General features: G+C 40.2%; 1 protein-coding gene across 6 annotated transcripts in view; it reads right to left on the bottom strand.

Moving 5' to 3' along the window:
• CNOT2 (CCR4-NOT transcription complex subunit 2) overlaps positions 1-27,317 on the bottom strand; it is a 132,614-nt gene that overhangs the window by 43,484 nt on the left and 61,813 nt on the right. For all 6 annotated transcript variants that reach the window (XM_075931731.2, XM_075931743.2, XM_075931736.2 and 3 more), the window contains one exon: positions 9,164-9,286. In XM_075931731.2, coding sequence (XP_075787846.1) covers positions 9,164-9,274 — 111 coding nt within the window. In that variant the 5' untranslated portion in view covers positions 9,275-9,286. The remainder of the gene's footprint in view (positions 1-9,163; positions 9,287-27,317) is intronic.

The following is a 27,317-nucleotide window of genomic DNA, read 5'->3' as shown; positions in this document are numbered from 1 at the left end:
CAGAGATGAATTTTCCACTTTATTCAGACGGGTCAAAACTATTAATCCCTTACTAAATAATTTTTAGACATCTAAATTAATGCTATTAAAACACCCAGTCCTAACCTCACTATATGTAATTCTTTGTAATGACTGAGGATTCCTTGCTAAAACAAAAGGAAAAACTATGTAGCACTTTAAAGACTAACGAGCGGGTTTAATAGGTGATGAGCTTTTGTGGGCCAGACCCATTTTCTCAGATCATATTGTGGGTCCGGCCCACGAAAGCTCATCACCTATTAAACCCACTTGTAGTCTTTAAAGTGCTACATAGTTTTTCCTTTTGTTTTAGCAAGATCAGACTAACACAGCTACCTCTCTATGAGGATTCCTTTGGCATGCTTTTGACGTAAATCTAAACACTTGATGTCTGACATTAACAATGTATCTTCAATTTTTTAGCTAAAAGATTGATGCATTAAATAAAAGGCATTCAAGATAAATCTCAGGAAACAAAATACTGTAATTGTATTCATTATCACAGCAAGTGTCAGCAGCAACAGAAGGCAGAGATTTAAGGCCAAACACTATATTCTGCAGCCGGGGGGGCGGGGGGGCGAGAAGAGGGGGAACACAACTATCTCCTGAAAGTGAATTACACAAAAGCCAGAAGGGGTTTATTTCCAAATCGAGACCTAATGTTTGTAATGGATAAAATAAACTTGTGTACAAGATTATATAGCCAAAAAAAAAATTAATAAACTGAAGATAAAGAATTAAAAATTACTAAATATTTATATAGAGCTTTGGAATCTTAAAAATCTGTCACCGATAGTCATTATCACAAACATGGAGCTCCAAACCTTAATAGCACCTGTAAGTGCTCTTGCAAAACCAACAAACAGTTTTTAAAAAATCCATCTTATTTCTACCCAAACATTATCTTTTGATCTCAGCCAAATGACAAAAACACAAAAATAAAAGCAGAAGACTGTGAAGGGAATTACTACTCACTAAAAGAAGAAAAAAAGCAGACTTCTACTTGTCTTCTTGCGTACTACTTTCAATATCCAAAAACATAGGAATCCAAAATGGATGCATTGAACTCGTTTAACTGACAGCACCTCTACATGATCAGGTGGTGTGAAGTGATGGAATGGAGAAGACAGAGTCTGTTTGGGCAAAAATCACATTGGGGAAGAAAACTATCAGATCCTCCCTTGGGATAGTGCTTGGGGTGTGTTATAGACCACCAGGATCCAATTTGGATATGGATAGAGACCTCTTTAATGTTTTTAATGAAGTAAATACTCATGGAAACTGTGTAATCATGGGAGATTTCAACTTTCCAGATATAGACTGGAGAACAAGTGCTAGTAATAATAATAGGGCTCAGATTTTCCTAGATGTGATAGCTGATGAATTCCTTCATCAAGTAGTTGCTGAACCAACAACGGGGATACTATTTCAGATTTGGTTTTGGTGAGTAGTGAGGACCTCATAGATGAAATGGTTATAGGAGACAACCTTGCTCAAGTGATCATGAGCTAATTCATTTTAAATTAAATGGAAGGATAAACAAAAATAAATCTGAGACTAGGATTTATGATTTCAAAAGGGCTAACTTTAGTAAATTAAGGAAATTAGTTAGGGAAGTTGATTGGACTAAAGAAATTATGAATCTTAAAGTGGAGGAAGCCTGGAATTATTTTAAGTTAAAGTTGCAGAAGCTGTCAGAAGCCTGTATCCCTAGGAAAGGGAAAAAATTTATAGGCAGGTGTGTTAGACCAAGCTGGATGAGCAAGCATCTCAGAGAGGTGATTAAGAAAAAGCAGAAAGCATATAAGGAGTGGAAAATGGGAGGGATCAGTAAAGAAAGCTACCTTATTAAGGTTAGAGCATGTAGGGATAAAGTGAGAAAGGCTAAAAGTCAGGTAGAGTTGGACCTTGCAAAGGGAATTAAAACCAATAGTAAAAGGTTTTATAGTCATATAAATAGGAAAAAAACAAAAAAAGAAGAAGTAGGACCGCTAATTACTAAGGATGGAGTGGAGGTTAAGGATAATCTAGGAATGGCCCAATATTTGAACAAATACTTCATCTACACTACAGAGTTTGAACAAAAGTCAGCTTACATGAACAAAAGGAAGTATACACAATGCAATGTTCTTTCTACCAACAAAACTCTCCTGCTTTGCCAACAAAATAAAACCACCCTGACAAGTGATGTAGAACTTTTAGCGGCAAGTTATGAAGTCACCATATAGATACCATACTTGGTTACATCACAAACAGTGGTACGAACTCTGCTGACCTGTTTCAAAGTACATAGGCTTCCTCCCTTTCCCTTTCCCCTTTAATGGTTCAGGAATTGAAATTCCACTTCCCATTTGCTTGAAATGGGAAGCTTACATCACATCTTCCCAGATGACTATGGAAGCTCCATTCAGCAAATGCTCTCCTGTTTGGAGCACACCTCAGTTTTTTAATATGCTGGCACTATGAGAAGAGGCTATGCAGTCCCAGCTCTGCTCCAGCCATAGGAACTTTGATACATATGGTCAGATATATTGTGGCATGTTGGATAACTTGACACAGATCAGTGCTATGCAAAGATAAAATAGCTTGGCAGGTGTAGCAGAAGGCAAGGGAGTCAAACTGTCACTCTGGTGTTTTATCAATTACCTACCATGAGGTTGAGATGTCCTTAACTTTGCATATTCTTGAAGTGGATGAAGGGATACAGTTGTACACAACTAGCTGTGTTTGAGTGTCCTTACATTCCCCTGTGCAGTTAAGCAGTGTGTCATATCTGTGTTAATCCACACAGATTTCACAGGAATCACAGAATATTAGAACTGGCAGGGACCTTGAGAGATCAAGTCCAGTCCCCATCCTCATGGCAGGACACCATCTAGATCAGGGTTTCCCAATCTATAGATCGGGACCCAAATATGGGTCACCATTACATTTCAAAAGGGTCACCAGGTGTCTCCTCAGGTGGCTTTTAAGGAGCCATTCACACATTTTTTTTGAATTGCCCTGGGTCACCAAGTCTTCCTGAATTGTCAAAATGGGTCACCATCTGGAAAAAGTTGGGAACCACTGATCTAGATCATCCCTCAAAGATGTCTATCTAATCTGCTCTTAAATATCTCAAATAATGGAGATTCCACAATCTTCTTAGGGAATTTATTCCAGTGTTTAATCACTCTAACCATTAGGAAGATTTTTCTAATGTCCAACCTAAACTTTCCTTACTGCAATTTAAGCCCATTGCTTCTTGTCCTATCATCAGAAGTTAAGGGAAATCATTCTTCTTCCTCCTTCTTGTAACACCCTTTTATGTACTTAAAAGGCGGTATGTTCCTTCTCAGTCTTCTCTTTTCCAAACTAAACAAACCCAGTTCTTTCAGTCTTCCCTCATAAGTCACGTTTTCTAGACTTTTAACCATTTTGGTTGCTCTTATCTGGACCTTGTCCAATTTCTCCATATCTTTCCTGAAATATGGTGCCCAGAACTGGACATAATACTCCAACTGAAGCATAATAAGTGTAGAGTAGAGGAGAAGAATTAGTTCTTGTGTCTTACTCACAACATGCCTCTTAATGCATCCCAGAATGATGTCCACTTTTTTTGCAAGTGTCAGACTGCTGACTCATATTTAACTTGTTGTCCACTATGACCTCTGGATACCTTTCTGAAGTACTCCTTCCTAGACAGTCACTTCACATTTTGTACGTGTTAAGCTGATTGTTCCTTTCTACATGGAGTACTTTGCCCTTATTGAACTGCATCCTATTTACCTCTGATCATTTCTCCAGTTTGTTCTGATCATTTTGAATTATGACCCTAATCCTCCAAAGCACTTGCAACCCCTCCCAGCTTGGTATCATCCACAAACTTTGTAAATGTATTCTCTATGCCAGGACTGGGGAACCTTTTTTGGGTCAGGGGCTGCTGACCCACAGAAAAAAAGTCAGTCGGGTGGGGGCTGGAATGTCAGCATGGGCTCCCCAACACCCGGGGGGGGGGGGGGGGAGAGAGGGGAAGAGAACAAAAGAGGAGCCCTGAGCACCAGGGCCAGATCCAGGCAAGCTGGGGCCACATCTAGCCCCTGGGCCTTAGGTTCCCCAACCCTGCTCTACGCCATTAGCTAAATTGTTGATGAAGATATTGAACAGAATCAGTCCCAAAACAGACCCCTGAGGAACTCCACTTATGTCCTTCCAGTATGACTGTGAACCATTAATTATTATTCTCTGAGAATGGTTTTCCAGCCAGTTATGCACCCACCTTATAGTAGCCCCATCTAGTTTTTATTTCCCTAATTTATTGATAAGGTCATGTGAAACCATATCTAATGCTTTACTAAGATCTAGGTATACCACATCTACCGCTTCTCCCTTATCCTCAAGACTTGTTATTCTAACAAAGAAAGCTATCAGATTGGTGTGACATGATTTGTTCTTGACAAATCCATGCTGACTGTTACTTATCACCTTACCTTCCAGATGTCTGCAGATGGATGCCTTATTAATTGCTCCATTACCCTTCCTAGCACAGAAGTTAAGCTGAATGGTCTGTAGTTTCCTAGATTGTCTGTTTTTCCCTTTTATAGATGGGTACTATATTTGCCCTTTTCCAGTGTTCTAGAATCTCTCCAGTCTTCCATGTCTTTTCATATACGATGGCTAATGGCTCAGATACCTCCTCAATCAGCTCCTTGAATATTCTAGGGATCCTCCAGAAAGCTCTCTAGGGAAATGTTTCCTGCAGCTATTTGCCAATACTCCACCAAAGGTTCCTTGGCAGAGGTGCTTTGTTAACTTCCCATGTTGTAGGAAGTTTTTCCATGCCTAATAGCAATCACTTGTGCAGGGACCAAAGTGGCACAAAGGCAAGCAGCTTATGGACCTGATCTGAAGCCACACACATGCAAGAGATACACCTTTGCATGCCCCTCAGGAGTTATATATCAGCTTCAATACATCCCATCTGTGGAAAATGGTGGCAGAATTTACAATATTGTTCCTAGTTGTCTGCAGTGATCCACTTAAAAAAAAAAACCCAAACCCTTTCCCCAGGTTGAGGAGTACTCCTTCCCCTCATGCCTAACTCACCAGGTTTACGGAATCTGCCAAGTTGTGTGCTTGACAAGGGACAGTGAGAAACATTCATATTTAGAAAGAGGTGCATCTTACTACAATGATTCAATATTGTGCATGCACAGAAAAAAAAACCATGCTCCCATTTTCTGTTTCTTGTTCTTCTGCAAATGTGGCCTCCACATCAGGAAGCAATCAAAGAGAATCAGCAAGGACATATTCTGAGAGGTGCTCCAATCCACAGAAGACAAAAAGCAAGAACAAAGGGAATGGTGGCAGACTTTAAAAAAGAAAGTAACACGAGAGGGGCAAAAAGGAGAGTCAGGAGTGAATTTTAATGTGCCAGGAGTGGTAGATAAGTGATGGAGGAGCATATGGAAATGCTGAAGTTCCTAATCATGCAACACACAGAAAGCATGCATTCTCATCCCCATTTTGGAGTGTGCTTAAAAAGCAGTTCTGTATTGGCTTCAAACTCCTCCCATACTTTCCCTGCAACTTCCTAGAACATCCCAGTATCCCATTCATGCCACCCCTCTGGACAGCTTCCAAAAGGAAGCTACACAAAGATGTAAGAGCCTACACTGTGCTTTACTGTTCTTTCCCTTCCCACCAAGCTTTTTGTGTGTACTGTTAATTGGTATTTAATACCTCCACGCTCAACCCCAGAGGAAACTTTTCACCCTTACTCTCACAAATATTATGAAGCACACAGTAGGCTGCTATGACCATGGAAATATTTTCCTTGTTTGGGTCTAATACATCATAATGACAGTGCCAGTGTGCTTTGTTATCAAAGGGACAATCTATGATTATGATACACCTGCTCAGCATGTTGCTGAAGCACTCCTTGCTACTATTTAGGTTTCCCATGTAAGGCTTCATAAGTCATGGGACCAAAGAGAATACTGAGTCTCTCAAGATCACTATGGGCATTCAACAGCCCCTTCTGGAATCTTCAGATCTGAAAAGAAAGACCCTGTTTGCACACACCAGTGTTCTTGAAGATGTGTGTGTAACACGGATCACGTTTAATCACCTAATCAAGTAGTCAATGGAATTTTCATTGACTATTTGATTAGTCGGTAAGGGGGGAAACTACAGAGCCTCAGTGAGGTTAATTCCCAGCCCGGGAGCTAATCCCGCCATAGCTTTGCCTTTTAAATGTGTTAAGAGCTCATGCCTGGTCCCCTGCTAGCCTCTGCCTCCCTGGAAACGGTGCTGGAGGAACAGGCTTTTAAGTCATTTCTTCCTCTTTACCCCTACAGCACCGGGTCCTGCTCCCTCCACCACAACTTGCTTCCTCTCTCTGATAGAGGCAGAAAGGGTGGGGGCAGAGAAGTGACTAGTTGAGTCACTACTCGTATGCACACTTACATCCCTAGTGTGTAATGCACCTTCCTGGACTACCCCACATTAATGTCAGTGAATTGTCCATTGTAATTCACAAACACCAGCAATATCATAGACAAGTACCCTTTTCTATAGATATATTCTGTCATAAGATGGTGTGAGATCAAAATAGGGATGCATGCGCCATCTATTGCCTGACTGCAGTTATGGATTCTCATTGCCACAAAGCCATCCATTTTTTGCACATGTTGCCAAGAGTCACAGTTCTTTCCTAGCAGGATGTGATTAATAATGGCCTGGCACACTTGCGTTAATGTAGGCCTAACAATGGACTTCTCGACTCCAAACTGATTTGCAACTGACCGGTAGCAATCTGGATTTGACTTTGCTTCTATACAGCGATCACCATATGCTTCTCCACTGAGACAAGCTTCCGACAGTTGCAGGAAGGTGACTTTCTGCATCTGAGTTCTGCAGTCACTGTTTGTCACCCTTGGCCTGCCCAACGATGTGACTACAGAACTCAGTGCTTATTTCATGAGCCCAAAAGCAATGGTCCACTATGTGCAGCTGTTCTGTGAATACCAAAAATAATCTGGTATTGTTTTTTTCTGTAGCACAGAAAGGCACCTCTAAATCCTGTTCAAATTGAATGTTCATGATGTACTCCGTGACTACCTGTGATCTGTTCATAACAGTGACCACAACAATAGAAAGTGTAGGATCCATTCTTTCAGAGATGGAAACCATACAGTAAACAGGGGCACTGAAAAATGCCACAAAATGCAGTCAGGAGTCCATGGAATAATGGGACCAAAAAGCAGATTATTCAATGCTAAGCCTGAACCCATGATGCACTGTGATCCACTCCACCATCCTATGACTCCTAGCTAGAGAAGGTGGTGAGAAACACAACTAACCACAGTGCACGGCTCTCAGGATTGATAGTAGAGCAACAATTGTGGACCAGAAGGTAAGTTGTGTGAACATGCCCAAATTATACCAGTTCTTGATTGCTGGCACAACTTGGATTGACAAAAGTGTGCAGTATAGACAAAGCTTAAATCAAAGCTCAACTACTTGTGATGCTGTTTGTTGCCCACCCACTTGCATTAAATCATCCAAGTATAAGACAAGACTTCAGGTGCCCTGCCCCTAGTTTTGCAGCTTTCCTTTCAGTAAAGTCTTCAAGTTAAAGCTAGCTTACATGGCAAACTAGAAAAAACACTCTAATGTTAGGTGCTATATAAATAGATAAAGGCAGAAAATATAGTTTTACACTTACAATATGCATTTTAAAGAGGGTCTAAAACCCTTCCTTTACTAAAGAGCTCTCTTTTTACTGCTGGGGGGGGGACGGACGGACGAATGGATTTGTCTGATGAAAGGATCTAATCTATATAGTGACATCGCTGCAAAAGTGTCAAGTCAAACTATTCCTTAAAGGAGAAGAGGGTTAGAGCAGTCGTTTTTAAACTTTTGCTCTCGTGACCCAGTTGAAGACAATTGTTGATGCCCACACCTAACAATTTGACAAGAGTGTGGGCTCCGGGGTAGGTTGAGGATGAGTGCTTTGTGGTGTAGGAGGGGGCTCCGGCTGTGGCAGAAGGAGCTTACCTAGAGCAGTGCCTGGTCAGTGATGCAATGGCTGTGCTAGGGCTGGCTTCCTGCCTTTCCTGGCACCACAGACCATGCTGTGCCACAAAATCAGCAGGTTTGCAGCCAATGGGAGTGCAGAGCTAGTGCTCAGGGCAGGGCAGTGTGCATAGCTCTGTGCACTCTCCCCACTTCACTTAGGACCTGGGCCTCTTGCTCTCTGCTTCTGGGGTACAACTCAGTCTGCAGTGTCAGAACAGGCAGGTAGTCTGCCTTAGCATCCTTGCAGGTCTCCTGATCACCCTGCAGCAATGAGACCCAGTGTCTGACATTCCACAATCCAGTTATGGGTTGCAACCAACCGTTTGAAAACCATTGGGCTAGAGTATCCCATCTTGTAGTGTTACCTCTCAAGAAGATTAAACCTAGCTGAAACAGGTGGCAAACAAGGGAAAAGTGTTCTAACTACTGTACACCTTTACGTTTTGTGTAATCATACTAAGCCCTCAATTTTGAATTTTCTAAAAGAACTTAGTCCTATACGCTTTTGAATTATAAGACTCTCCCCCATACCCCCACCCAGGTGTCGGGGGGGGGGGGGGGGGCGGGAGGGGAATATTTTCTGCATCAAAATTCTCAATTTATTTCTCAATCTTATGAGAGAGAGAGAGAAGCTAGAGGGTCCTATGGATATTTGGCCACAAAAGCAAAACTGTATGGTAGCACCCCCTATAAAAGAAGGAATAGGTTTTATTTAGGGAATAAGCAATGCTTCAGTAATGGGCCAGAAACTACTTTAGGGACAAAAAAAGAAAGGGATGTTCTTCTGTAATGGCCAAGGCTGGATATGCTCTTAATCTCTCTCAAACAGCTGAATTTGAAAAGTGTATCCAGGTCACCCATCTAGGACTTCTTTGGGAACTAAACTACCTTTATCTTTAGCTGAGAAACTATGAGTAGGGTGCTGAAGTAGTTTATTTGAACTACCACACGCCAACCAACTTACATAGGTTACAGCTTAAACAAAAACCCTTAAGTACGGGAACATTCTGTGCTTATTTCAATTTCATGTCTTATGAGATTATTCCATGATTAATGGGTAAAATATTATGCTCTTTCATCTTACATCTTTTTCCGACCGATGTGGGAACATCGAAGACTGGCTGTAGTACATGTTTTCATCATGGTAGTCACTGTCGACCCCCTCTACAAACTTCTTTCTTGAAGCACCAAACATGCTGTTTGTCACCTAAACAATAAGAAAAATTATTAGTCTCTGTAAACAATAGCTTTCCAAAGAAGCAAAATGGATAAGGCAATTTATATATTAATAATCACTTCTAAAAGTGTACAGTTCGTGTTGCTACATATTTTTATTCTGTTATGCAGACACTGTTATACTAGAGAAATATTTCTCAACTACAGAATGGCATAAACATTAAATGGGTATATTCTATTACTAGCAAAATAAGTTCTGATCAAGACCTAAAGAGATACTTCCATCCCTCTTACTGGATTACTATATTTCAAGATACTTAAAACCCGAAAGCAAAAGTATTATATTAATTCTGAATAATGGAATGGTGAGCTTTGGCTAGATGAGATAAATTCTTTAGTCAGGACTCAGGCCTTCTGCAGTAGTGATGCTTTAGAGCAAAGCAGAAGATGCACCATCTGACCAGGTGTACAATGAAGATTAAGTGAAGAGAACAGTTGTTCACGGATCCCATTAGGCCAGTGTTTCCCAATTTCATTTGGCAACAGAACCCTTTTAAACTTATAAGACTGCTATTAGGGCAGTTTCTTTCATATGGAGCAGAAAAAGTAGACCACAAATAAGTAAGGATAATAATAAACAAATGCTAAACAAGGTCACAAGATCAATATTTAGTTTAATTCCACATATTTAAAAACATAAGTCACATGTAATGTGTACAAAATTTTTTAAAATCATAAAATGTTATAGTAATGGAATTCTCTCGCAGAACCCTTATTTTCACTTCGCGGAACCCCAGGGTTCCACAGAACACCATTTGGGAAACACTACATTAGGCAGTCAACTTTCCAAATTCCCTGAAACTCAAGGCTTGGTTTCGCATATCATAGCATGCATAGTTAAACTTGTACATAATAAAGTAACTGAAATATTTTCTAACTCCACTGAAGTATTTGTATACAAACTCCTAATCCATACATACAGTTCAGATCGTCAAAACTGCTGATTCCGATACCTGTTTATTTGCCCATATGCTAGACTGCAAACTGTTCTTCAACTAAAGTGTGGGGAGTGGGGTGTGTGCAGGGAGGAGTGTCTGAGGGCGTGTGCAGGTGTTTGGGGGGGAGGGGGAAGAATGGTATTCCCGCTTAGGTGGTCACCCAGAAGAGATTCAGATGCTGTTCTACTGATTAGCAGAGCCTCCACAGCATCCATAGCCGGCAGCATGCATTTCTATTGGTTGTGCACATCTGCACATGCCTCAATGCACATCATACAATTTATTCTGCACATGGGTGGAAAAAGTTAGAAGGAACAACGGGGTGGGGAGAGGAAGAAGAACAGACCACGAATGTTGTTGTGAGATAGTGTCATGCTGTCTCCAAATTCAGACAGCATTTGGAAGCAATAAGTCCTAGGCCATAGTAACTCCACCCCTTTCTCTGGCTCTGCACAGCATAGCAGTCCCATTCCTTCCTCTCTCTCACCCTGCAGCAGCAGTTTGCCTACCACAGGACTCCACATTAATGATTTGCTCTTTGTTGCCAGAGCAGAGTGGTGCACACAGCTGTCAGAGCTTTGAAAAGGGAGTTGCAAGTGCTTATGTAGCTATATGCAGGATAACAGAGTTCAAAACAGAGAGCAGAATGCTCATGGTGGTGGGTATTATGGAATACTGAGGGAGGCCAGTTATGGCAGCATAACAAATGGCAGTGTCTACACTGCCTGTTACTTCAACTTTGCTGCAAAAAGCTTCATGCCTCTCACAGATGTTTTTATTTCATAGGCAAAACAAGACACTTTTACTGGTAAAAGTAGCTTTGGAGTGTGGACACCTCCAAATTTTGTCAGCAAAAGATATCTTGTCCTCCCCCCCCAAAAAAACCCCCAAAAAACAGAACTATTGTGTACACAAGGCCTAAACAATGAATTTTTAGAAGAACACTGGATTGTGCAAATACAATTAGTTGCTTCAATTGGCTTGCAAGGATTCAGCAACATCAACACTTTTTTCTGAGCGATTTGGTACATCCACAAAAAGGACAATTAAGCAACTACGGCCACTGTACTTCTAAATAAGAGTGTACATGGGGTGATGGGAGGAGGCACAGGGTGGCTGCCAAGAGTTATTGCATTTTAACTTCACATCTTTAATTAGTCTGAACTTTGAACATATGCCACTGACAGGTACTTACACTGTTTGATCAGTGATTGCAGAGCCAGTACTACACGACCATGTTTTGACCACATAACTATGTTGGTTAGGGTTGTGAAAAGACCATACACCTAGCTGTTAGCTATGCAAGCAGTAGCCCCAGAGTAGATACAGCTATGTGGCATAGCTATTGTCTATTGAGAAGATGGTGTTACTGTGTGGACAGGAAAACTGTCTGGTAGTACACATTCCATCTAACACAATGAGGTTCTGCTACTATTTCTATCTGGGCAAAGCACTGATAGTGTAGGCAAAGTCTATGACTTACACTGTTTCTAAAAACAGGGGGTTTTGTGGAGTATTTTAGCTAGATGCTCCCTCTATACAATGAAGCACTATGGGAACTGAAGTGTATTCTTGGAGTTGTAGGCAAACAACAGAATTTCAGACTACTAAGTACTGCCAACCATTCTCAGTGTGAATCCCAGCATGGATTACACCATGGAATAGCAGTGATGGTGCCTTACATTAGCACTTCATTTTATAAGGAAGTCAATATACGAGACAGTCAGATGACTGCTGAAGATCATTAACTAAAGTGGAAGGAATCAGGGGCATTAGAAAATACTGAAATTGTCATCACTGTGTTCTGCTCAAGAACCTATAAGCAGAAGAAAGAACTGATGAAGCAGCCTAATATTAATACACATGTCCCACACTTACTAACCACAATGCTGGCCCAAAAGACATGCTAGTTTTACACCATGTCCTAGTCTACAGTTAGCAAACTTCTAAATGAGAAAAAAAAATGTCTACTGTTTCTATGCAGACTGTTGTTGAAATATTTTGGTGAGCCTACAGAATTGAAAACATTAGCTTGTGTGAACAAGAAAATAACTATCACTTGTAAAGGCTGACTACAAACGTAGAATAGTGCTCGCTGACACCATGTCTCAGAGTAATTATAACACAACTGTCTTATAAATTATAACACAACTACCATAAAAGGGAGCAACTATTAGAAATATCCTTAAAGTAGAAAGATGGTCCGAGAGCAAGGGGGTTTCACCAGCCATGGTGAAGCTAACAACAAAACTCACTTATTCTCAAGTCACAAAAACCATCAGAAAAAGCTAAACAGAAAGGTTACTTATCCATTGTGATGCAGTCCCTGGTAGATCAAAGAGCCCAGTCAGCTACAAGTGCATGACGGACATATACTTGAACTCTGGCTTTTACATGAAGAATCACAATGAAAGAGACACGTGCCATCAGATACCAAATAAATTAACAGAGGAAAATAAGGTATTTCATCCTACAGGTTGAGCCTCTTGGGTCTGGCACTCTCTGGTTTGGCAATACCCATGGTATGGCATAATTTTAGCTAGTCAGATGTCCACTTATGAGCGTGGCCAAGTTTACCACAGTCCCATAACATTTGTTTACAGCCACCAGTCCTGGGTCTCAGTCTTCTGTGCTGTGTTTAGCTCTAATTTACTCGTAAATGTCTTTTAAGAGCCCTCTAAACAGTGGAAGTGCTAATAATGATGCTAGATAATAACGAGCTCCCGTGGTTAGGCAAATTCTTTGGTTCAGCACCCAGTCACATTCCGAGAAAGGATGTTAAGAAGCGGGTATTTAACTAATTGTGTAGTAGATAGAATTTTTATCAACTACACAATTAGTAGATGGGGGAAGCCGGGATTGCCCCATGGAATACCTGACGCACCAGAGACAGGGGTGGGGTGAGAAAAGGAGGACCATAAAACTTGAAACACCACATTGTGGACAAACTTGTGAAGCTGAAATGCTTGAGACATACTGTCCACACTATATAGCAGCAGCCATCACCAGTTCAACCTGACCACTGCTAATAGGCTAATGTGTCCCAGCCAGACCATAAAATTTAGTATTAGAGAGCTTACAACCTAAATTTTCCAAGTCAGCATTTGCATATCATAAAACAAAATGGATTCTCTAGATCAGACTATGGCCTTCAGCCACTACTGTAACATGTTCAATAATATGAGCTCATATGATGTGTAGACACAAAGCATTGTTCAAATATTACAAGCTTGAAATATTGAAACCAACAGCCATTTGCACGCTCTTTTCACTGAAGGATGATAGCCACAGCACCACAAACAAAAAAAAAAAGGGGCAAGTGGAGAGGATGTATGGAGAAAAGGGGAACATTTCAGATCTCAACAAGAATCCCTTGTTCGTAAGCAAAACAAGTATGTTTTCAATGAGTGTTTTGTGCAACAAAGTATACTGCTGCATCTGAACACTTTGTCAATAATTATGACCAGCAAATGCCTTGCTAGGATAGTTTAATGTTGGTGATAAACATATAAACTTGTCTTCAAAAATTTAAAAAAGATCTCCTCCCTCATCTCCAATTATTTGAGATTTCAATTAAATTATATTAGAGTTTAGCAGCCTCAAGGAGATAAGTAACTGGTTTAGAATAATAAAACTAATTCTCTTTTTAAAATTTCTGTTTTTCAATATTGTTGCCGATATCACCAATGCAGATTTGGTTTATTTTTTTTTTTTAAACAGTACATTAAGAAATCTTCTTGTAGAATTGAGGATTTAAAAATCTCTTTTTGCAAAGCAACACATTTCTATATTATATATATTAACATTGCTTAAATTCTTCTATTCCCCTTAACAGCTCCAAAAACCTGTATTTGTGATACAAATGTTATTCTGTTTTGGTCTGGACTAAGTGTTTAAAAGAAAGAGGTTAGTGATATCCCCTCTTCCATCTTGTCTTTCGCAAAGAAAAGGGCATTTGCCAGAAGGTGCTGTCTGAAGTACAGATTGCACTTCTATAAACTGAAACTATCTGGTCTGGCAACATCCCTGGTCCAGAAGGCTCAACTGGGCTGCGGGAGGTGGGTGGAGGGAAGGGAGCCAGCAGCAGTGGTGGAGGGCCAGAAATGACCTCACCTGGTCTGGCAAAATTCCTCATCCAACTTATAGTGGCACCCCCAGTTTAAACCGTGGTTTAACATCTGTCTGAACTTGTCTAGTTTTCATCAATAGCTTCCTACTAGTCACAAACAATTGTTCAGTAGACATATCTAGCTAACCAGTTAAAATTTATTCTAATTATTTCTGCTGGAAACATTAATTTGTCCTTATAAAAATTCATATTCAAGTGTTTGCTTAATGGATTAAAGTACAATAATACAAGTATGAGTCCAATTCAGGGAGTTTAAAAGCCACTGAATCAGGCTGCAAATCAAGTCAGAACAAAGCATTTGTAGCAATCGAAGCCACTTTTACCAGCCAACATAAATAATTTATATTTTAAGTAAATAAAATTGTGGTTGACCATCTTGTTCCTTAGTGCAAATAATAAATCTAATTTGATGCAACTCAACAGCAAAGTATCATGTAATAAAAATTAAGGGGAACATATACAAACCTCCTTTCAGATTGTGAACTTTCTAGCACAGGTTATAACCACCACCACAAATACAGGGTGTCCCTGCTATAAGTGTCCCCGGAATACAATGGTTCCACACTAGTGTCGTTGATGCTTATGGGAACTATTCCGTTTTCAGTCCTCCCATTCCCCGTTTTAAAACCTCCCGCTGTCATGCAAAAAAAAAAAAAAAAAGGGGGGGGTGGGGTGGGGAGGACAAAAAAAGACCAGTTAGTGCAAATTGAAGTCAGCCATGGGAATAAAAATTCCCCACTTTACGTATTTTCGCTATATGTCCACTTTTTTTTTAAATGTATCTTCGAAGTATAGCAGGAACACCCTGTATACGCTTAAAAATGATGAAGCGGGACAAATCATCATTAGAAGAATAGACAAGTAAATACAGGTTGAACTCTACAATTTGATAAAAATTACTTTTCTACTTCATAAAACTCTTAAAATAACTGTATAGCTTGTTTCTGTTTGTCTAATTCACAGATTGAATTTATGTCAAGTTTTGTTTTAAGTATGCTGAGTCTCAAGATATAGCCTGTGTATAAGACTACACTGTGTTTCTTTTTAGAGAAGTAAGTATGACAACTAAAGTACTTTCAAAGTCTACATAATATCACTCCAGGCAGAAATTTGAAATTAGTAGGCATCCTTCGATCCTGAAGGATCATGGGTTCGCACCCCTGTTGGACTGATTCGAGCAGCATCTTCTGTGGCTGTGCAATCCAATCCGGGAATGGCAGTTCTTTCCGCACTGTGAGCAGCAGTAGGCAGATGTCACTGGTATCACGGGCACGGATCTTCCTGAAGGCTCTCTTATCTGCCGCTTCCTTCACCAAGGTAGTTTCATATGTAGCAAGAGCTTCCTTCACTCCCTGTTTCCAGGCATACTTGTCTAAGGTGAGCGAATGCCAGGTGTTCGCACTGATAGAAAGAGGGCTGAGGTCATGCTTGCACATGTCCTTATAGCGCAATTTAGGTCACCCTTTCGGCCTCTTTCCAGACGCCAGTTCGCCAAAGAGAAGGCCCTTCGGTATTCGGCTATCCAACATACGTGAGACATGGCCAAGCCAGCGCATACGCCTCTGTTTGACAAGGGTGAACATGGAGACGGTGCCCGCCCTCTCAAGCACTGCGCTATTGGGGATCTTGTCCTGCCATGCGATACCGAGTATACACCTAAGGCAGCGCATATGGAACGTGTTGAGCCGCTGTTCTTGTTTTGAGCACAAAGTCCATGTTTCACTGACGTACAACAGTGTGCTCAAAATACAGCCTGTGTCGACCTGCACCTTGGTGTGTACAGTGAGCTTATTATTGGCCCATACTCTCTTTGTCAGCCTGGAGAACGTTGTGGCGGCTTTTCCAATGCGCTTGTTAATCTCGCTATCAAAGGACAAGTTGTCAGATCGTAGAGCCTAGGTAAATAAACTCATGGACAACTTCCAGTTCATAATCCAACATACTGATAAATGGCTTGTTACCCACACTTTGGCTCATCACCTGGGTCTTCTTTAAGCTAATTGTGTGGCCGAATTCCATACATGATTCCACAAAGCAAGTTGTGAGTGACTGCAGTTCCTGCTGAGTGTGAGCAGCAATAGCTGCATCGTCAGCAAAAAGGAACTCCCTTAGACGCTTCGTAAGCACCCTGGTCTTTGCTCTAAGCCTTGACAGTTTGAAGAGGTTGCCACCCGTTCTCGTGCGGAGAAAGATGCCCTCTGTAGCAGTTCCAAAGGCATATTTGAGCAAAACTGCAAAGAAGATGCCGAACAGTGTTAGAGCCAGCCGAACAGTGTTAGAGCCTGCTTCACTCTGCTGAGAATCTCGAAAGGTTCAGATGTGGATCCATCGTATACGATGGTCCCTCTCATGCCATCATGGAAGGCCCTAACAATGCTGAGCAGAGCTGGAGGACAGCCGATCTTAGCCAGAATCGCGAACAGACCTTTTCTAAATGCGCTAACAGTACCCTAGTCTCAGAGCTGTATGGGATACTCTGCTAATGCTGGAGAGAAGGCAGCATACCGCAAGATACGAGGGATGCTAACATTGTTACTGTCTACAAGAACAAGGGTGACAAAAGCGATTGTAACAACTATCGCGGCATCTCCCTTCTCAGCACCGTGGGGAAGCTATTTGCACATGTTGTGCTGAAAAGGCTCCATGCTCTTGCAGAGAGAGTCTACCCTGAGTCTCAGTGTGGTTTCAGAGCTGAACGGTCCACCATAGACATGGTTTTCTCTGTTAGGCAACTACAAGAAAAGTGCAGGGAACAGAACAAACCTTTGTATATTGCTTTTAAGTTTGAAATGCAATACTCATTACTCAGGAGATATTTTTCTTAATTTTTAATCTCAGAAGTTATAGGAGCACAGAAATTAATCATTTCAGAATGGTTTTCCTTCCATGCACACAAAAAAAGTATATTTACAAGTCATTACTCCAAAGTGATATGCAGTCTACTAAAATTTTGTAAAAGTAAGAAAAAAGCAACTTTTCTATAGGTGCAATAAGTTTTTCAGTGTCATAATAATAAATAGCAGCCATATGGATCCAGTACAAGAGCTATAGAAGTCCCTATGGCAAAGCTCTACAGAAGTGTACTACTGAACCGGATATAAAAAAAATGAAACATCTATTGAAAAAAGTTGAATCATTCCCAACATAATATAAAAGGACGCTCAAGAGAATCAGTACTTCATTAGAATACAAACATAGAAATTCAAAATTGGTGCAGATGTGTCATTTTACTGAACTTCGGCCATGTATATTTATAAGAGTGTATTTAGTTGTTTTCATACTTTAGGTTCTATAACAAGTACAGCAAGCCATCATTTCAAACAAAGATCTCCTATACGATTATTAATTGCGTCTTCTAAAAATCTGATTTTGTTGTCCTTCACAATTATACAACAAGATAATGAGTTACATTTTCTCTGTGGTTAAAGTAAACTACATGCAGAGTTAGTATCTTCTAGTCTCCTATTGTTCTCAGGGGAAACTTCAAAGTCAATCTTGATTAAAGCAAAAGATAACTGAGTAACTAGTGTGCATGCACACAAACACATACACCTCACTGATTCTTCAACATCTTGCAGTTTATGTAGTCACACAATACTTTTACATTCATTCTTGTACACTTCCATTCTGATCTGGTAACATTTTATATCTACAGTAAAACTCTAATAGTCCGGCATCCAATTGCAGCACTCCCGATAGTCCAGCATCAAAATGGCAAGAGCCTAGTGAGTGAGCTTCGGCAAAAAGCGAGTCACAAGGCAGCAGCAGCTGAACCGAGCAAAAAGGGTAAAAAAGGGTTAAAAAAACTAAAACATTACAGTATACTGTATAAAGTACGTACAATAAAAAGGGTTAAAAACACTTTATATACATTTTATAGTCCCATTTTATAGCACCTCCTGATAGTCTGGCATATCCGATAATCCGGCACCACCTACGTCCCAAAGTTTCCGGATTATTGGAAGTCTACTGTACTTTGTACATATATAAAAGGATATCACAAACAAATGGCAGAAAAGAAAAAGCATTCCTCCAAACCCCAATATCTATGTTAGTGCCAATTAGCATACCTCTCAGGCAAACACTACCAGTAAGCGAAACAAATAATTAAGAGCCTCTGATATCCTACAAGATTTAAAAGGCACTAAAACACTGCAGTGCTCACAGCTATGGAAAAATGAAAAATATTAGTCCCTCCAAACTCTAAAACATTAAAATTTTTCAGAAAATAATTGCTTTATGTAATAAATGACCACAAAAAGCAACATTATGGACTCTGCTAAAATGGTTAGCATTCAGAACAGGCCAGATACAGTTTAGAAAGTAATATTAGATTTACTGGGGGGAAAAGTCTCTTAGGAAAAAAGTAATGTACCTTTTAATTAACAGCTTTGATTTACTCAGGCTATGCAAGTTAAAGTGGCAGATAAATTGACTAATAGCAAAAAAAGGAAAATGATAAAAAGCAAATTAAGAAATATGCTGCTAACAAAACTTTGTGGCATCTCACATGACATTAGGGTTATAGTGAATATCACGGCTTCATTAAGTTACTTTAAGAGCTTTAAGGTCAATATTCTGACATCAAAATTTAAACTAATTATTCCAACAATAGAAGCAACAGCATATTTGGTGAGTACTTGGTAATGTAAAATACCAGGGGAAGAAGAGGGTGCAAGTTCTATGAATGTCCCCTAACTAAAAACACTAGCTTTGCACCATCTGTTAACTATACAGCTATTTCTGACCTAATGAAGTAACCAAGTGTTGGCTCCACAAAGGTAATTAGTGCCTAAATTTCAGGTTTAGGTGCCTAAATGCCAGTTTTAGCTTTACCACAATCCACAAAACTCCTGCTTGAACCTTTTAGGCAACTAACTTCACTCAACCCTAAGTTTCTCAGCAAAAGGCAACTATGTTCCTGTTTCTGGGCATACACATTATTGCCTCCCAAAAGACATCCATATACCTAAGCCACAGAGCCATCCACAAATCAGGGGAAGACAAGCTTTTGGCTGCTCTATGTTAAAGGGCCCAATCTAGGAGGAATGTTCTAAGACTGCCTACCAGATTGAGTTCTATACAAAAATGTGGGGGTGGAGGAACAGGTGACGATGGTGGAGCTGACCGCAGCAGTGAAGGCAAGGAGCTCGGATACTTAGGAGGGCCTTGAATTAGAGCCGCTACTCCTCTGAATCAAGATGGATCACTTGATAATTACCTATTCTGTTCATTCCCTCTGAGGCACCTGGCATTGGCCACTAATGGAAGACAGGATACTGGTCTAGATGGACCTTTAGTCTGACCCAGTTCAGCTGTTCTTACATAGGAGCCAATTAAGGTAGTTCAGGGAACCAGATAAGGATGCCCTCTGGAAGACTTCTGTCAGAACTCTACCATGCTATGTCCCCCAAGGCCATCTAAGAATGCTGGAGGGCTCTCCCTCAACTGGCCTGGGAATGCTGGGGAATCCACCAGGAGGTGGTGAAACCCGCTGTGGAAGAAAAGGTGGACTGATTTTCACTACTCTCCATGCTCCTACTGCAATCCTTACCAGGAGAGGTGGGAGAGTTTGGTGGTCAAGGCATCAAAGAAATGTATGAGATCTGGGTTATATTCCTAGTATTACTACAGATTTCCTCAGTGACCACACTCAAGTCAGTCAGTTAATCTGTGCCAGATCCTCATTTGTAAAGTAGGGATCATAGTTCCTGATATTATGAAAGTACTGTGATTACTACACAAACTTTCTGAGGTGCTCATATATTATGCTACTGTGTTCCTTAGAGAAACTAACAGATAACCCAGCATAAATTCTAAATGTACAAAATATAGTGGCATAACATTTGTTTCCTTTGTTCTTACTGTAACTGGTATATCATTAACTAGCTGACAGTATTGACATTTATCAGTTAATAGCTATCTATTGAGTCAATCACCCTACTAAGATTAATTAAAGGGGAGGTGATATTTTACAGATATTTGAGAGACAGATGAAGGTTAAATATATCATTTGCAACTGAAGGACCTATTTTCAATGCTAGTGAACAGTGAATTATGCATACAAATTTATATATAAATCCACAAGTCACTGGTGTTCTGAATGAATATGGATTGATTTTGACCAGTAACTAGTCAGAACCCTGCTAGTCAACTGTGTTAAGATGCATAAAAAGAGCACACTTGACTAAAGCATATCATAATCATCATACTTCAGTTCAATTAAAATTAGCCTAAAAAACACACAAATGTGGGATGTGCTTTACAAAGTGGTCAAAATGACGACTTGGCCACATCTCAGTTTTGTGTGATTTTTAAATTATTTTATATATCAATTGTGTTCAATTGTTCCTACACCTATCGAGTTCTAGTTGTGCAGGTTCTTTTAGGTGTGTGAGTAAGAATTTGTATTGCGGAAGGATCTGAATAAGGAAATTAAATGTGGTCTTGAAGAGCACATGAACAGGGTAAACATGGAAGCAAATCAGAAGATAGCAATTTTGACAGTAAAGAGGACAATGTTGAAATGGGTTGATGAACAGGAAAAGACAAATCTAGAAGCCTTACTGACAGGGGGCAAAAATGTTAATAAATTCACACGCGGCAGCGGAGAGGAAATCAAAATGGGAGGGAGGTGGCATGATGACTTCAATGAGCAAGCTGCATTTGGTATGTACAAAGGCAGTCCAACTGGTGTTCTGGGGAACCCTGGAGTTCCATGAAGTGAAAGTAAGGGTTCAGTGAGACAATTCCATTACAATAACATGCTATGATTAAAAAAATAATTAATATGTAAGCATTTATGAATTTTATTGAAAACAATTTTCATTTGTGTTGATCTCATAACCTTGTTTAGTATTTGTTTATTATTATCCTTACTTATCTGTAGTCTACTTTTTCAGCTCCATATATAAGACTGTTATTAGGGGTTCCACAAAACTCTTCCGAGTTTAAAAGGGTTCGTGGCCAAATAAAATTGGGAAATACTGAACTAGGGGAAAGCACTCTTCCCAGTTCTTTTACCATACCCGTTCCCTGTCTTTGCTCCTTCTAGCATGCTGCTTACATGCCTACCAGTTTCTTTGGTTTCATCAATGCCAAGCATTTTGTTTCTTTTTCTAAAGTCCCTACTTAAAGCACACCAAGCAATTTCCCACATATTATAAACAATCCTCTTATTCCCTATTATCTCAACTGTTGACAAAAATCTATTTGTTTTGACTGACTTATTTTGAAAACTCTAGAAGTGGGGATATGTAGTTCTATACTATGCCAAGTCTTATATATTGCTGTATAATCTATGTTTTATTACTCCACCCATTAAGAAGAGTATGTCATTGTCCTTCACTATCATTGATTGCATATACTGTTTACAACCGTGTCTACTAAAAACCAGAGATGATGCTAGAAGACTGGCAGAATGGTTATTACAAGATTGCTTCCTGCTGCCATTATTTATGATCGCCCACAATTAGGAGAACTGTCAGCTGCTTGAGAAATTTGTAATACAGGGGTTCTTTTCATAGCCAATTTGCTCTAAATCACCTGGCACAATTTTTATTTACATATGGGTAAAGGAATAACTACCATCTCTCTCAAACCAGGACCTTGCCAAACTAATTCATAACTTTGTATTTTCTAAGTTGGCTCTAAAGGGGGCTACCCCTTCAAGATCAATTTGACGTTAGCACTAGTATAGAATAAAGTGACTGTTTGTGCAATTTATTTCCTATGACTAATCCTGTCAATTTCTTAGACAACTGCAATGGCTTTCTATTATTTTCTTCTCTCTGGCTAAAATGTAAGAGGTTGTACTGATCTATAGAAGTCCTATGTAGCTTGGGTCCTGACTTACTGGGAGACTACCTGTCTTCCAGGCATCACCAAGGTAACTGAGCTTAGCTGGGGCACTCAGGTTTCAATATTGTTGATTTGACAGCCGGGCACAATTAGTGGAGGATCAATACTGGAATTTGCTGCATTCACTGGTCTGACAGCCAGAGTATGACAACTTCTAAGAAACAATGTCAGACCTGTTTCCTTGGCTTTTGCAAGACTAAACGCAGTGTACGCCTTTTTTTTTTTTGATGCTTTGGGACTGCACAGATCACGCCACTTGAAATATTTAAATATAGAAAATAATTATATTAGTTATTGCCTGTTATTTTTGCATTGTACTTCACTTAAACAGTTCCTCAAACAGTGCTAATTTTTAATATTTAAAATTATTTTAGTAACAAATTATTCTCATGTATGGCTCAGAGTTATCTGCCTGAAGGTTTCACTTTGTACATGTAGTATCTGTCTTCTCTGAAAAATGCACACAGGAAATGTTAAATATAAATTAACAATTTTAAAAAAAATAAGTGAATCAGACTTTAATTTTATGGTCTTTCCTATATTTGTTGATACACGAGATTTTACTTTTTGACTAGAAACCAAAACAAAGAGAAACCATTCAATTACAATTGGAAGAATTAGAATTGTACTGGTAAATATGGATTTCAATGTACTTATAGCGGGGATGCCCTGTAAGTCACCATGGGATACATAAGTTCCGCAATAAAGTCATTGACGCTTGTAGGAACTGATGCATTTTAAGTCCTTCCATTCCCCACTGTTAAGTCTCACACACACACTTACTCACTCACTCCAGCCCCAATTTGTGCAAACAGAAGTCAGCTGCAGGAAAAAAATCCTGCTTTTAAAGTTGTTTCACTTGAAGTCCAAGTTTTTTGGAACATATCTTGGACTTCTAGAGAGCACGGCCTGTATATGATCGGATTTAAAATATTTCTATCCATCATAATCAAAGTTTACAGACAGGTAAAAATCAGAAAAAAGCTGCTTCAGAATTTTATTTAAGGAAATGTACCTTGTACGTTTTAATACGTGACGCTGAAAACATGTTTTGTTATAAAGCTTGAACTTTTTTAGTTTCGATGTATACTGACATTGTGTGACCCCTCCATAATTTCCCACAATTGTGAAAATTATAATTGACGAAAACAGAAAGTTTATTTTTAAACCACCAAAATGATAAAACAAAAAAATAAATTCTGTCAAGTATACAGAATTAAATATACACAACAATACAAAGAACTTTATGGGAAAATGAAACATTGTCTGTTGACCATGAAATATTATCACAGATACTAAAAATAAAAAAGCACTTTGCACATGAAGTAAAAAAAGATGCATTTCGCAAAGATGAACTAAAATGGTTAAGTCTATGAAGTTTTAGGTTTTTCTGGTAATGATTTTAAGTGTCCACAGATTTTTCAATAAAGCATTCAAGAGGAGGCATTTGTAATTTTTTTTTAAAAGATAGGCAGTTATATACAATGAAATACAACTATATTTTATTTTTATGATCAGACAGGAAATATTTTCTTGCAAAAACTATACAGGGCAACAAATTCTTCATAAATCAGGAATAATTCATTTATTTAAATAGTCTATTTCTAGCCACAAGAACACTGACAAGTCTTGTAACAAGAAAGCTACTTAAATAAGATTTTTATTTCGGGAAAAAGGTAAATCTGGATTGTATCACAGTTTAAGTGTTTGTCTTATTAACTTGTCTGGCAACACTACACTGATCTAAACAAGACTATACCTTCACCTACAGAATTAACAATACAGAGCCAAATTGCGAAGTGTTAGCAAAGCAGTCTTCCTTTTCAGAGTTTTAATTGTTACAATCACTGAAAAACAAGTTTACCTACCAGTGAATTATTTTCAGTAACTTCATTACATCAGTGCAATAAGAAAAGCAGTCATTAATGCAGACTGAAGTTAATCACAGCTCAAAACTTCTTCATGGAGCACTTTCGACTACTTACTACAGTACTGGCTCTAGTAGTGTCCTTGCCCCCTCCAAAAAAAATAGCAAGTAGCCTACAGCTATTAATCCTACAAATTCAACAGCATCCTGCACCCTAAAATATATGCTTGGGAGAGAATTTGTAATGATGTAACCACAGTCCAGGGAATATCTAACAAGTAGGAAGTTTGTTATTCTGTAACTGAGTAGCAATCAACACAGACTGGCTTTCTGACCAGTCCTTGCTCTCTATAGGTTAAGGATGGGGAACGAATGGCCTATAGACCAGGTCAAGGCAAGCTGTCAGCCACATCTGGCCTGCAGGCTCTGTCTGGCATAGAGGAGGAAGCAGATCTGTGCACTGCCATTGCCTTTCACCCAGGCTGGGGAACAGCAGCACATGCGGGGAAGCGCTGTCCCTATGCTGGCTTGCAGGCTCCACCCCCATCACTCCAATTGGCCGGCTAATGGGAGTGGCAGGGAGCTGTACTTGCAAGCATAAGGTTACAATCATCAGTGACCCCTAGGAGCTGCACCATGTAGGTACCCCAATGCCCTCCTGCTTCCCGCAACTGACCCACAGCCCCCTACCGTACTCCTTCTCCCACCCAGACCCTGCACCCTATCAACTGCCCAGACCCTGAACTCCCATCCCAAGGAGCTTCCTCCCACTCACTGAACTCCTCATTTTGGCCCCAGCCCAGAGCCTAGGGAGCCCCACAAAAAAAATCCATGAGCCTGTGCCTCCAGAAGAGTTAATCTAGCCAGGGGAGGGGGAGGCATGGGGGTGGAATCCCTAAGTCTTGGCACAACCCCACCATGGGGCTGGAGTGCAAAGGGAACCCTAGCACCCAAGTTGCATGATGAGGGAGGTGTCTTTTTTCCCCTGCTTAACGGTTGGGGGACATGTCCATGTTTCAGGGTGGTGGGTTTTTTGTTTTGTTTTTTGGCTCCTCACTTGCATGTAGTCCCCAACTAATTTTTGTGGGTCAGTAGTCCCCATTCCAGTACCCCCTTCTGCCATAGGTGGTATGAAATGGCGGGGGGAGGAGGAGGGTTAGAGACCATTGCTAAGAGAATGGAAAAGTATGCTGAATGATGAACAGGATATGAACTCAATATCCTATTTTCCTTAAAGACACACTAATTTAATGAATAGTCACAATGCACTCTTTTGCTAATATCTCTATGCCAATGTTGCAATGCTATGTGGTTGGAAAGCATGAGCAAATTGCTAGGTGATACGGCTCAGATCTTGGATCTCAATACAACACAAGCCTATAAACTTCAGAGTGAACAATTTTCTTTCCATAACAATGTTTCTGTACCTTTATAGACCACCTTAATGTAAAAAGGTGTACGCACATTACTTGTGCAAATCAGAATGCTTCAGGATTTGACTGATTCCTTCAAACAGTAGTAATAAAACATGAAACTTTGGAGTTCGGTATTTTTATCAGTTCTGTGCAGACAGAGAAATCAATGCATGCTTAGAGACTGTAACAAGTTCCTTTTCAACTTTAAGATGTAACAGAAATTTGGAAAGGCTCATTTCTCACTGCAGATAAGATGTCTGTCTGTGGGGGAGGAGATGGACCAGAAGGCAGCACAGACAATTCTTGGTGGAAAAGTAAATATGCATCAAACATGAAAACCCCTGCAGTTCAGGCACTTGTCTGGGATAAGCAATACTACTAGGAAAGTTCATTGTGGAACAGAATTCTTAACAAAAACTTAAAAAGGAAGAATTTACAAAATTCACTGAGAACCAGGATGAAACTCTAAAGGGGTAATAGAGGATTTAGCTTGGTGTAATTTAGGAGACTGCTTTGAAGAGTGCAGAAACACCTACCCACTTAGTAGAATAGCCCTGAGTAAGTAAGCCACACCATATACTATTGAAGGAGCTGGGAACGAGACCATCATAAGTCTGTAAAGAATCCACGAGTAACTAGTTTGCAGTAAAATCTTTGCCTCCAAAATCACTTAGGTGCTTTGAAAAGTCCTCAGTTTAGCACCTAGACCCACATTTGAAAATGTTGGCCTCTGAATAAAAAGAAGTTCCCAACAATTCTGTTAATATACTTAGACTAAATAACTTTTAGAAATTTAGTTTTGAAGAAAGTGATTTTAAACCACTACGTTTTTTAAATAAAAATACAATTTTACCCTCAAAGCAGCAAACACTTATATGAATATCTGCATTAAAGTCAAAGCAATTATTATGTGGATGAACTACTTAAGAGTTTGCAGGCCAAAGGCCTATAATATTAGTTTGGCTACAGTTGTTTTGTAAAATTAATAAAACACCTCGAGGAACTTATTTATTTAGATGGAAATTTTTAAATGAATTTTTACAGTTGCAACAGCACAGTCACTCAAATTAATTTTCAACCTGACTTATATAAACAAATGGGGCTCCTCAGGGGTCTGTTTTGGGAACGGCTCTGTTCAATATCTTCATCAACGATTTAGATACTGGTATAGAAAGTACGCTTATTAAGTTTGCAGATGATACCAAGCTGGGAGGGATTGCGACTACTCTGCAGGATAGGTCATAATTCAAAATGACCTAGACCAGGCATGTCCAAAGTCCGGCCCGCGGGCCAATTGCGGCCCGTGTTCCGATTTAATACGGCCCCCGCTTCCTCCCCCTCTCCTGGCTCCCCGGTGCTCTTTTGAACTGGCGCGCCGAGCGCGCCGCTTCCGGCCACGCCGCCGCCGCCGCACATGGCCTCCGCGGTCCTAGAGCCTGCCCTGTAGGGCACGTCCGCAGCCCCGCTCCCCCGCTCGGCTGCGGGTTCGCCCTGCCCCCGGGCCGCCGTGAGGCCGGTGTGCCCTGCGCTCTCCGCCCGCCTCCGACCCTGCGGGCCCTCCGCCTTGGGGCTCAGAGTGCGGGGGACGGCCCTCACGCATGTTCACTTCTTCAGATCTGGCCCTCTTTGAAAAAAGTTTGGACACCACTGACCTAGACAAATTGGAGAAATGGTCTTTGGTAAATAGGGTGAAGTTTAATAAAGACAAATGCAAAGTGCTCCACTTAGGAAGGAACAATCAGTTTCACACATACAGAATGGGAAGCAACTGTCTGGAAAGGACTACGGCAGAA

The sequence above is a fragment of the Pelodiscus sinensis genome, chromosome 1, assembly GCF_052426305.1.
Source record: "Pelodiscus sinensis isolate ZL-2025 chromosome 1, ASM5242630v1, whole genome shotgun sequence".
Classification (NCBI taxonomy): Eukaryota; Metazoa; Chordata; order Testudines; family Trionychidae; genus Pelodiscus; species Pelodiscus sinensis.
Note: the sequence above shows the minus strand (reverse complement) of the source record. Positions and strands in the feature narration are given on the sequence as shown.